This window comes from Cuculus canorus, chromosome 18 (genome assembly GCF_017976375.1).
Source record: "Cuculus canorus isolate bCucCan1 chromosome 18, bCucCan1.pri, whole genome shotgun sequence".
In the NCBI taxonomy this organism is placed as follows: Eukaryota; Metazoa; Chordata; class Aves; order Cuculiformes; family Cuculidae; genus Cuculus; species Cuculus canorus.
In genome coordinates, this window is record NC_071418.1 from 7,854,027 (window position 1) to 7,867,220 (window position 13,194).

The following is a 13,194-nucleotide window of genomic DNA, read 5'->3' on the forward strand; positions in this document are numbered from 1 at the left end:
ACGTCATTCAGTTTTAGTTGCTCAAAAAGCTGTACTAGGCTCTCTTTGAGAGCATTTTGTTTCTGGCCCATTCCCTCTATTGCCAAACACCAGTTCTCCCCATGACCCAAAATCCTGTTCTGTATCCTGTGATCTACATCTCCTTTCCTTTCTGCCACATCCACCAGAAAATCTCCTGCATGTAACTGGGCTGAGAATCAACACCTACTTCTTGTACCTCACGCGCCTTCTGCTTATGGTGGAAGCTTGTGCCTGCACATCTGTGCATCACTGGAATAAATCCTTTATTTCAGGGTTTTTTTCAGTCTGTAGTCTATGATCTCCAGGGAAGGGCCACAATAGGGGAATGGGGACAATGGATTATCTTTAAGGGGTCCAGAAAGCTTTCGTCAGTTGTTTTAATTAACCTGACAGAGTTCCATGCCTCTGCTGAAAACACTTAAAGGTTCAATAAAGGAAAATATTAACAACTAGGGCCTTGGGGTGTTTAGGAGGCCTTGAGTGCCAATTTCAGTTCTCAGGGTCTGGAATTTAGAAGATTTGGGCAGGTTATATAATATATGTACATATATTATATATAATAATGTGTATAATATACGTACATATCAGTCTGAAAATGTAAGATTCGACTCTACAATGAAATTTTATTTTGTATTTGAACTACAAATGGGGAAAGTCAGGATCAGGTTGATATTTTTTTTCTACTGTTCTAAACGTGAGACCGAAAAGCCTACGTCTTTGCACCACGCACTACTGTGACACCCCTGTGTTCTGCACAGCTGGGCTGTAACTGACTCCTCTTCTTTTCAGTTGTTCCTATCCTGTTCGTGGGCCCTTGGGGAATAAGCAGATCAAAACTGGAGAACACAGGGTAGGTTATGTATTCAAACATGCCTCAGAACACTGGCTTTCTGTGTGCTTAATTTTTCTGGAAGCCCTTGAATGTAAATGACACAAGTATCGACTGCTAGATTGTATTAAGATTATACAGCACCTACTAATACTTGATACTATTATCTCTTGTTACATTTTCTAGGTTCATTTTAGTACTTTTACATTAAACTGTTTCTAGGAATTCTCAGATTTACTTATGCATAAATCAAGAGGCAGAATGACCATCCGCTGTTCCGGACTTGAAAGCTATTGCACGCAATGTTCATCCAGTTAGATGAAGTCAATTGTCAGCACAAACATCTTCATGGAAACCACTTCATTAGTAAGAAAAGGGGACCAGTGCTCTCCTTGGAGACCGTCTACATTTGGAGTTTAAATATTATTCACTGTCATTTAAAAAAATTTTATGGAAGATAATGACAAAAGCTGATATCCACTAAAAGCTGATGCTAAATGAATGTATTCAGTGAATGAATCAGTAAGAGTAACTTGCACAAGTAAGCATCAGTTTTCTAGTCTTCTGGTCTTCAATGATGCTGTTAACAACATCACATAGATTTTTGGGGTTTATGTAGGGTTTCATTTATTCCCCTTTTTATTCATGGTTCCTAGACAGTTCTGTTTGGAACACCAGTTTAATTACTAAGCAACAATATCAGGAATTAAATCACAATTACAGTCTCATAGAGTTAGATGTTTTTATAGACATATGTTATAGGGGTTTTTATAATGAAAAATCAGGATCATACAGGGTTGTGGGCTAATTAACAAGAAGCAACATGTGCATAGGACATATTAGAAGGTTAAAGCAGGAGAAAAGGAGACAGTTTCAAGGAAACTGTATTTATACTGTTTAGCAGGACAAGAACCATGGTCATAATTCACAGTATCCAGTTTAAGAGATTAATTTGAGTAGAATTAATTCCTTATGAAGGTTTAGTGCCACATACAGTTGTTTTGTGGATCCAAAGACTGAGTTTGCCAGAAGGTTCTGGTTTGTACTCTAAGGAAACTTCTCTCACCACTCTGGTGGAAAGACCTTCAGAATAAATACAGTTGCAGTTGCTGGTGAGACTTTCCCTAGTTTCATTCCATTTGTCCTGAGCACCACTGAACAGGTTAAACTTTGTCAGCTTCCTTTCAAAATATATAGGTAAATTAGGAAAGCTTCCTAATTCTTATCAGTTAAAAGAATGTAATTGTAGTTTAAATTATCCTTCAGGTGCTGGGGAACAAATGAACACATGGGAATCTGGTGGATCATCCGCGGACCAATGTTGTTTTCCATTACAGTAAGAACTATTTCCTCTGTTCCTAACATCATGCGCAGTGTGATTGTCTTTTGTGATCCTTTCTCCAAGTATAATCCAACTCTTAGATTAGAAAAGATGAGACCGAAAAACTTGCAAATGAAGTTTCTTACTGTGGGTGGATGGCATAGCTTCCTTTCTATCTACAAACAACAAAGATTTCAGTAACAACCTCTCCAAATATTGCTGTTTGCACAGTGAAAACTGAAATAGGAAGGTTAAGGAAAAGGGATTAGATCAGATACCAGGAGAATGGAACATCAAATATGACCAGAAATAGAGAAGAAGGAGAGAAGAGAAATATGCTTTGGGCCTCCATCTGTTTATGCTTTACTTGTCTTTTTTTTTCATTTTATTTTAAAGGGAATAATATCCATTTAATGCCATGTGATGTTCTAAAACTACATCTGTGCGTGTTTGGGGAGAATAGCATGGAAAGCGTTTGATTCTTTACACAGAACAAGGTCTAGGGTTCCAGCAGTGATACTTCTGCACTAAAGGAAGGCAAGAAGAGTAGTACTGAATTCCCAAAAAGAGAAAGTGCGGATGCTCAGGGATGTGGTTGAGTCCCCATCCCTGGAGGTGTTTATAAGATGAGGAGCTCAGGGCTATGTTTTAAGAGTGGACAGGTATGGTTGGATTCGATCTCGTAGGTCTTTTCCAACCAAATGATTGTATGATTCAAATCAGGGTTTTATGTTAAAATTAAAATGTAATTTTGCATGGGAAAATCATGCATCGTAATGTATACTTAAATCAGGCTGAATAAGGCAATGCTAAATTTATCAACTTTGCAACTTTTTTTTCTGTAGGACTTTTGGCTTGTGGAAGTGAAACAGTTAACACCTCACAGGCATTTGCAAGCCTCGTTAAAAAAGAAATATTTGCAGGTTGATGTCAGCCAAGTTAGCATGATTTAATTAACAAAAGAGTCAATTATTCCTAAGAGAATGCCCAGGGCTTCCTTGCCTGGCTGACTGCCCTCTTCACCTGAAGAACTACTATCACTGCTGGTTTTTAGCACACCCTGCTTACCTGTCAACGTTTGGAGAAGAGTTTTATAATCTAAATGTAGAAAACCTGTTAACTGTGTGGTTTGGAGAGAGCTGGTACCTGCAGAGTCCAACACTGCTGCTCTGTGCTCTCTGTTGCAGCTGTGGTAACAACTTGCCTCTATTCCCACTCATTCCAGCTATTTGGTGACAGGTTTTACAAGCGTTTAATATCAATTTCACATTTCTTTAATAGCTATATGAGTAGTGCCACGGCGTTTATTGCAAGTAATCCCTTTATATTTTCTTCAAGGTTAACTTTGGCATCTTCTTAAAAATTCTCAGGATGCTGATTTCCAAACTAAAAGCTCAGCAAATGAGCTTTCATGACTACAAATACAGGTATGTACTCAATAACAAAGAAGCCCGAGCTCCCCCCTTTTTTTCCTATCTCAGTGTCAGAAGGTTGCCAGTTTGCCCTTGCAGATTTGTACATTTACCTCCCAGCATCAGGTGTAACAGATATTTGGAGTAAGGTACAGGAAAGGCATCCAGGGTAACAGAAACCTTTTCTTACTTGAGAGGCAAAGGCAGGTCAGCACCTGCGTGCTGAGGATTAGGGGCATTTTCTCAAGGTTCTCCGCTCTCAGGTGTCCTTGCTGTACACCTCTGCTGCTGGGACATGTTTTTCCCTTGAGTGTGACAAAAGGTCCTCAAAAGAAAAGGAGGTATAGAAGATTTGTGGAACACTCCTAAGCAACATAAACATTTCTGATCTACCTTTTTTTTCCACAAATGCAGACATTGTTGACTCAGGAATATCTCTGGTCATCTTCTCAACCCAAATGAGACCATTATCAGCCTGCACGCTTGCAAGCTCTGGTGTGGGCTCTCTTGGCCTGCGTCTCAATGGCATATCATCATCTTATGTAAACTCCTAGACGTGGCCTTTGCACAACCATCACCCTGCTCTGTGGGAACAGCAGGGGCGGGCTGCTCTGCAAAGAGCCAGGGGTGCCGTGAAAACTGTACTTGAATCAACGGAAACTGCAGTTCCCATCCCAGTTTTTTCCAGTTCTTAGAATCTTTAGTCAAAACATTGTGAATCCCTTTTTGCTCCTACAGTCCTGTCTTACTAGGATGAATTATTTTATTGTCTAACAGGACTAGGTAGGAGGAGGAGGGATGGAAATTCCACTACTAACCTTCTATTAGTATGAACGCTAGGCTTGGGGAAGAGAAGCTGGAAAGCTGCCTGGCAGAGAAGGACCTGGGGTTGTTGGCTGATGGTTGAGGTGGCCAAGAAGGCCAGTGGCATCCTGGCCTCTATCAGAAACAGCATGGCCAGCAAGAGTAGGGAAGTCATCCTTTCCCTGTACTCGGCATTGATGAGGCTGTACCTTGAATCCTGGGTTCAATCTTGGGCCCCTCACTCCGAGAAGGACATTGAGGAGCTGGAGTTCATCCAGAGAAGGGGAACAAAGCTGGGGAAGGGGCTGGAGAACAAGTGTTATGAGAGGCAGCTGAGAGAACTGGGTTTGTTTAGCCTGGGGAAGAAGAGGCTGAGGGGAGACCTTATCACTGTCTACAGCTCCCTGAAAGGAGACTGTAGAGAGGTGGGTGCTGGTCTGTACTCCCGAGTAACAAGTGATAAGATGAAAGGCAATGGCCTCAAGTTGTACCAAAGGAGTTTCAGATTGGATATCAGGAAAAATTTCTTCACTGGAAGGGTTCTCAGGCACTGGCAGAGGCTGCTCAGGGAGGTGGTTGAACCTCCAATCCTGAAGGGATTTAAAAGATGGGTGGAGGAGGTGTTCAGAGATATGGTTTAGTAGGGAACAGGTATGGCTGGACTTGATGATCTCAAAGGTCTTTTCCGACCAAACGATTCTATGTTTCTATGATTAAATTCCAGTACTAAATCCCTAACAAGAAGCATATTTCCATTTTCCCTCAACATTCAAGGTCCAAACGAGTTCAGCTCAGTTCTCCAGGTTGCTACAGAGAGATTGTTGTGATGACAGTCACTGACAGCAGTGCCTGTATTTAACATTGCCTAATGTTTTGCTTAATAGTCTCTTTTCCGCTGCTTATAATTTTGCTAAAAGTTGAAAGATTCAAGTAATTCCTTGCATTGCAAATCTTCCTTAGAACTCACTTTCTTTTGAGACCTCTTTCATCTATGTAAACATGTTTCTAAGCTGGTTAAAGAAACTCACAAAATTACTGATACCATTCCAGAGTCAGAATATGGAGGGAGTATTTCTGGAACCATTTCTTTATAGATGGATTCTTGATTTTTGCACCAATGATATGGGAAAAATATTGTAATCAAACATTTTCTTTTTAAGATTGGCGAGGTCTACACTTGTGCTGATTCCTTTGCTGGGGATCCATGAATTCATATTTACCTTCATCACTGATGAACAGGTGCAAGGACTTTCAAGACATATAAGACTTTTCATTCAGCTGACGATGAGCTCATTTCATGTAAGTACTGTTTTGCCAGTTTTAGGGGTCATAAATCCACGTATATATGTTGCTTATCTAGAGATATCACAGACAATAGAGTATTCTTATTGAATATTATGCTCCAATCTACAATGCCTCTCAATATGTTTTATAGCGACAAGATGAAAAATTCACAAACTGCTTATTTGAACTATTGTGATCCCTTAGACCAAAAGAGGGGTCTGACATCTTCAGAAACAGTGTCCTGTGTTCTCTGGTAATGGGTGACACCTCATCACAACCCTCTGTTCTGAAAACAAGATATAAGTGATCTATTTAAAATAAGTGTTTCGGCTAAGTTAACTCCTAAAAAGCATCCAATGCCTTTTTTTAACGAGATTTACCATCATACTGAGGAGAGTTGGTTCTGGAATAAACTTTTTGAGTGCATAATACATGTCCAGCGTACTACAAACGCACCACAATGACCTTCTTGTTGTGCCATTGTACACACAAAAATCCCACTTCTGGGCCAGGGCAACCCCCAGTATCAGTACAGGGCGGGGGATAAAGGGATGGAGAGCAGCCCTGCTGAGAAGGACTTGCGGTACTGGTGGATGAAAGGCTGCAATGAGCTGGCAATGTGTGCTTGAAGCCCAGAAAGCCAAGTGTATCCTGGGCTGCATCCAAAGCAGTGGGACCAGCAGAGCGAGGGAGGGGATTCTGCCCCTCTGCTCTGCTCTAGTGAGACCTCATCTGCAGTCCTGTGTCCATCTCTGGAGCCCTCAGCACAGGAAAGATGATCAGAGGGATGGAGCACCTCTCCTGTGAAGAAAGGCTGAGAGACTTGGGGCTGTTCAGCCTGGAGAAGAGAAGGCTCTGGGGAGACCTCTTATTGCAGCCTTCCAGTACTTCAAAGGGGCTGACAAAAAAGACAGGGACAAACTTTCGGTACGGTCTGTTTTGACAGGACAAGGGGTAATGGTTTTAAATGAAAAGAGGAGAGGTTTAAACTAGATATAAAGAAGAAACTACGCTGAGGGTGGTGAAACACTGGCCCAGGTTGCCCAGAGACGTTGGTAAGGGCACCATTCCTGGAGACATTCAAGGTCAGGTTGGATGGGGCTCTGAGTAACCTGAGTTGAAGATGTCCCTGGTCACTGCAGTGGGGTTGGACAGTGGGGTGATCTTTAAGGGTCCCTTCTGACCTAAACTTTTATTCTATGGTAAGCAGGAACTGCTTTGTGTGTGGCTCCAGCCCAGAGGACACTTTGTATGCCTACTAGAATAGCACCCTTGAACAAGTGCATGGAGGACACACACATCTTGTACAAGAACCTTATCAGGGATGCGACCGACCTGAGCTGTGTGCTGTTCAGCAGTTATAACAGAGGCACTTCCATGCAAGCCTAGAGAAAACTCCAAGACATTTTTTTATACCATACTCACACCTACCTACCTCAGGCACCTCCATACCTCACGCCTTTGTATTTCACATGCAGGCATCAAAGATGTCATCTGAGATGTCCTTTGAGAACCTCAGTTTGGGGCTTTTGTCTCTTTTATGGGCTTAAGTATAAATTCAACAAAGCACTTAATTCATCAGAAGTGGAACATTGAAACCCACCATGAATTCGGTGAAATGCCAGTGAAAAAATACACTTTTGCACACTAGACCCCTAATTAGTTCACTCCTCTGGGAAACAGAGACAACACAGGCCCCAGCTGGGAGATGGTTTAACCTGTTCCAGGGATGCACCCAATAAGGCTTACGCAGAGTCATTCTCTCCTGCCAAAGGGATGCTTTGAGGCTTGGCACTTGCCCCTGAGTGCTGATGCCACTTATATTAAATAACTATAGATTTTAAAAGGTAAGAGAAAATTAATCAGTGGAGCAAGGAGTAAACATCTCAGCAGTTGCCTTACTAGTTGTTTGCTTCCACTGATGACCTTGGCAGTAACCTATATTAGCCTGCCTTTATGCAAGAGAAGGTGTAGATGTGCCTTCTCCCGGAGAGGCTGGTAGCTGGGGGACAGCTCTACGGCACAGCTGTACCCTTAGACTTCCACGTTATTGAACAATATGTTGATGTAACCCAACAGCCAGCTTCTCCCACTTTAAAGACAAGCACATTGACCCTCTGACTATACCTGGATCCCCAACACAGATGCCTAAGTCCTTGAAAGGAATAACTGAAGCGGTTGTGTTTTCTGCTTCCTCATTTTTCTCTTGGTTGCTTTGCATCCTGACTTCCCATTACTGGGCTGTTGTCCAGGTGCCCAGTGCCCCATCCTCCTCCCCATTCAGCACATACAGGAGCTGAGCACTTGATACTTGAGAAGAATTGCCCTTGTGTAGGCTCTGAGTGTTCAGCCTCGGGTCACAACATTTGACTCCCCATTGAATAGAGTTTCCTAACCCTTAAGTGCTTATATCACCGTCTTCCTACTGGTTAAAGAACTTTTGGCACTTTCTCACAGCAACAAAAGATCACCTCTATGTTTTCCTGCTTTGAATCCTGAGATTTAAGTCTGGCAAGATCAAGACTAGTAAATCCTTAACTCCCCTATCTCTACAGGAGGTGTTTTTCCTCCTGGTGATCATTTCAGCTTGACCAACAAAAGAACTCCTCCCATTTTGTTTAAAAATAGCTATAAAAGGAGACTCCATGAAGTTGAAGTCCTTAGAGGATGCCATTCATTATTTCTGACTAAGATTTTAAGAAAGTCTCTTTTTAATGGAGTTGTCATATATCCAGGTCTCTCGGAAAGCACACAAAGTAAATCAGGCAGGAGTTCAATTTTCCTGAGCAAAGAAAGAGCTTTCTTGCGGTCTTCTGAAAGAACCAGGCAGTTTAGGAAGTACCAAGAATTCTTCAGGCAAAAGAATAACAAATGAGGGTCATTCTCGCAATACTCCACTTGAAATGTCTCTGTATCAAGCTTTTCTACTCCCTGAAAATCATAATCACAAGAAGTTCTGTCCTCATCCAAAATTTGGGTTCCTTTTCCCTATAGGATGTGTTCAATCACCATATCTGCAAAGTGATGCTATGACCTCCTATACATATACTCACAAAAAGTTCTGTACTCATGAACAAATTTCTAGAGAGAAAAGAAAATTGGTCAGAGCCCCAACATGGACAGAACAGAAAAATGGACCACCACCTGCAGGTGGGAAAATTTCTCGCCTATACAGGCTGCAGAGTGGTTTAGAGATGTTTGTGCACTTGACTCCCCTTCAGCCACGTTGCTGAAGGTAGGTAGGCAGGAACTCGAGGTGGCAAAGGAACAAGAGTGTAGCTCAGGCAGTTCTGTATTGTCGTGTCTTGGCATGAAGGTGTGAAGAGGCTACGCTCCAGTACAGTGGTCAATCCTAAACGGTCCTGGGAGCTGTAACTGAGACTGATGGGTAGATTCTCAGGTAGCTTCAGGCATAAGTACACGTGTTTCGCTGGAACCATTTACTCTCCAGTTTGCCAAAGCTGAGAATCATAGAATCACAGAATGGTTTGAGTTGGAAGGGACCTTAAAGGTTGTCTAATTCCAACCCCCTGCCATGGGCAGGGACACCTCCCACTGGATTAAGGACACCTCCCACTGGATCAGGGACACCTCCCACTGGATCAGGGGCTCCAAGCCCCATCCAACTTGGCCTCAAACACCTCCGGGGATGGGGCAGCCACCAGTGCTGTGGGCAGCCTGGGCACGCCAGTCATTCTGCAGGCACAAAGCACTGCTGCCTGCTTCAGTCCAGGTTCTACAGAGTTGCTGAGCAATGACTATTTCAGGTAGTACTCCCATTAAACTACTTGCTTAGCAAAGTTGGCCTTTGCCTTTATCTTCCTGCCTTGACCTTCGAGGTGAGACAGGATAGCACTTTCCAAGTTTCCTTTCTTTAATGAGGTACCCAACATTATCTCTGGTTGGAAGTCCTCGCTCACTCGCTGCTTTGACTTGCGTTTACCCTCTCCCACGGGCTGCAAATGAGGTCATCAAAGCATTATTGTTCTTTCCCCACATTTTATAGTGAACCTCATTTTTAACCTGTCTGTGCACCAGCGCTCTGGGAGGTGTACGCATCAGCGCTTTGGTTTTAGCCTCTAATGAAAGATATCCACCACGGCTCAACGGGGAAGATGTCCAGGCAGGCAGAAAGGAGTTCATGCAGAGCCATCACCCTGAGGGGGGCCTGCTGACATGCTGTTGAAGTACAAGTAGACATATCCTTACTTGGAGAGGTTGCAGTGTCTAGATGTTATTTTAAGAAACACAGAATCATTTTAAGTGAAAATTTTATTTACTGGCTTGTACAAAGGAATCTAATAGAGTAGATAGCTTACTCATCCCTGCTAGAAGACACAAATGGCATTCCTTTTAGAGGAACATGCATGCGCTCGGCTGCATGGCACGCTTCAGAAGCAAAACTTCTTTTCAAAATACCCAAAGATCTTCAATAATGTTTATTGCAGATTAGCAATAGCTACAGCATTATTTGTGAAGGCATTAGCAAAAAAAAAAGCACATAAATTGTACACAATTACATTTGTTTAGTCTGTAAATCCTCTCAGTAGTTTCGAAAAGCAGTTAAAACTGTTTTGTTAAAGAAAAACAATTACCTCTGGGATCTCAGCTGGGGGTTTTAACTCAAACATTTTCAAGGAGCACAAAATTAAATTCTAAATACGAGTAGATATGATGAGATAGAAAGTGGATCAATCCTAACCTTCTTGGCTCGCTGGTGTATGTGAAATATTAGCCACAGCAAAAAAAAAAAAAATGCTCATTTCTGGTGCTTAAAACTTGGTTATTTAATGAGTTCCAACCCCCGTGCCATAGGCAGGGACACCCCCACTGGATCAGGATGATTAAAGCCGCATCCAGCCTGGCCTTCAACACCTCCAGGAATGGGGCAACCTCTCTGGGCAACCTGGGCCATGGCCTCCCCGCTCTGAGGAAAATATTTCTTCCTAAGAGCTCATCTAAATCTCCCCTCTTTCAGTTTAAACCCATTTCCCCTTGTCCTCTCCCTCCACTCCCTGATCCAGAGCCCCTCCCCAGCTTTCCTGGAGCCTCTTTCAGCACTGGAAGCTGCTCTAAGGTCTCCTCAGAGCCTTCTTTTCTCCAGGCTGAACAACCCCAACTCTCTCAGCCTGTCCTCATCCGGGGAGGTGCTCCAGCCCTCGGATCATCTTTGTGGCCTCCTCTGGACTCACTCTAACATATCTATATCTCTCCTTTGCTGAGGACTCCAGAACTGAACGCAAGTCTCCAGCTGAGGTCTCTCCTGATGTGTTTAGACAGAGCAAAAGAAGCACATTTCATGGAGCAATGATAATAAATCTGCCTATCTATGGTGGGCTGAGGGGCAGACGCGTTGATTTGATCTGAGATCAAATAGAAACAGAGAGGAGGAAAATGGAAAGATTCGGGTTTGGTTCAAAACAAGTTTTATCTCTAGCATTTAATTTTTTTAAAGGTGTTTATTTAAGTCAATTTCAAAGGAAAAATGATAATTCGAAATAGCCAGAACAATACGGCTGAGCCTTAAACTAGCACTAATCACTTAAAAATGTAGAAGTCATGGCATATGTGAAAGATTTCCAAGTATGAAGTTCCTAGTATTGCGATAAAAAATGAACACGAGGAAGCATTATAGAAATCAGGGTACAAAATGAACATCAAACATGAATCATCAACTGAATTTTCTACCTTCTGGTATGATTTTATGATGACTTTTTCACTGATTTTTTAAAAAGCACCCAAATCAGTGCCCTCTCAGTACTCACATTTGCAAATTTAAACAAGCACCTGGATAAATATGAGACCCCAAACTACATTTTTGTTTGTTTTACCATGTTTTGAAGTAGCAGCAGTCATAGTATAACAGCAGCAGCTTGAGAAAAAAAAATACAGCAAAATGAAGAGAGCACAGGAGATCAGATTGGGTTCTTCAGCATTTGCAACAAACGTGCCCTGCATTTGCTAAAACACCATCTGAAAACAAGTCAATGAGTACTTCAGTAGTGATGTTGTTTATACGTAGCACTTTAAAGCTCATATAATCTTTAAGTAAAATTTCAGATGCTTCCTGTGCACTCTAACTTTCTTCTCTTACTGTTTCTCTTACAGGGTTTTTTTGTAGCAGTGTTATATTGCTTTGCTAATGGAGAGGTAAGAGATAATGCCACGGGAAAGGTTTTTAGTTGATTAGTAAAGTATATTAATGACACCCAGAAGGACAAACGCATTGACTGGCTCTGCTTATTTGAGAGCATTTGTACGTTCTTTTGAACTGTTATAGTTCTGCATGAAGAGAACAGCAAGACCTCTCGCAGGTTTGGGACTGAACACGAGCCAGCAGTGGTCCAGGAGGCCAAGAAAGCCAATGGCATCTTGGCTTGGATCAGAAATGGTGTGAGCAGCAGGTCCAGGGAGGGGATTCTGCCCCTGTGCTCAGCACTGGTGAGACGCATCTCGAGTACTGTGTTCAATTCTGGGCCCTCACTCCAAGAAGGATGTTGAGGCTCTGGAACGTCCAAAGAAGAGCAATGAAGCTGGTGAGGGGCTGGAGAACAAGTCTTACGAGGAGCGGCTGAGGGAGCTGGGGTTGTTTAGCCTGGAGAAGAGGAGGCTGAGGGGAGACCTTATTGCTCTCTACAACTACCTGAAAGGAAATTGTAGAGAGGTGCTGGGCTCTTCTCCCCAGTGACAGGGACAGGACAAGAGGGAATGGCCTCAAGCTGCTCCAGGGGAGGGTTAGTCTGGACATCAGGAAATTTTTTTTCCCAGAAAGGGTCATTGGGCCCTGGCATGGCTGCGCAGGGAGGGGGTGGACTCACCATCCCTGCAGGGATTTAGACGAGGTGCTCAGGGACATGGTTTACTGTCAGATAGGAATGGTTGGACTCAATGATCCAAGAAGTCTTTTCCAACCTAGTGATTCTATGATTCTATTTAACAAGGAAACCTGAAGCAATTTTGGAACTCCTTAAATAAAAGAGCTGGCACTTCTGTGCAATACAGGAGTACTTGTCTCTCAAGGGCTCAGAACTGCTAGCATCTCCTATCAGCAGTTAACGGTTGCTCTTTTGGCCTTCCATCTCCTCCTACAGCCAAGCTTTCAGGCCAAAGGTTCAGCTGGTTGGAGTAAGAGGGCATCCTGCTCCACTGTGGGACCTGGAGCCTGCTCTCCATCTGCAGCACTGGCTCGGGTGATGCAGGCAGCGGGACGCTCAGTGCTGAGGGTTTAAGGCAGGCTGCCAGATAAAAAGCTTTAACAAAACAAATTAGATAAGATATCCAAGCACAACACTCCAGCAAAGACGCACAGTCCTCCTTTCCACATCCCTTGGGCTTTCCTTCTCCTCACTCCATCAGGCTGTAAACATGAAAGCCAACTGAGCTCTCCCACACATGTTCACTGGGATCGCGGGATACCAGGGGTTCAGGGGCTAGCAAAAACTTCCCTAAGATAGAATGAAGAGGGTGGTCTCTTAAGATTAACTTGGCAAACGAGTTTGTTTACACCCTACAAGGACCTCGCC

General features: G+C 43.0%; 1 protein-coding gene across 1 annotated transcript in view; it reads left to right on the forward strand.

The window, feature by feature from the left end:
- GLP2R (glucagon like peptide 2 receptor) overlaps positions 1 to 13,194 on the forward strand; it is a 32,251-nt gene that overhangs the window by 16,120 nt on the left and 2,937 nt on the right. The window contains exons 8-12 of the mRNA XM_009567096.2: positions 811 to 871; positions 2,117 to 2,186; positions 3,510 to 3,598; positions 5,548 to 5,686; positions 11,780 to 11,821. Of these exons, the coding sequence (XP_009565391.2) occupies positions 811 to 871; positions 2,117 to 2,186; positions 3,510 to 3,598; positions 5,548 to 5,686; positions 11,780 to 11,821 (401 nt within the window). The remainder of the gene's footprint in view (positions 1 to 810; positions 872 to 2,116; positions 2,187 to 3,509; positions 3,599 to 5,547; positions 5,687 to 11,779; positions 11,822 to 13,194) is intronic.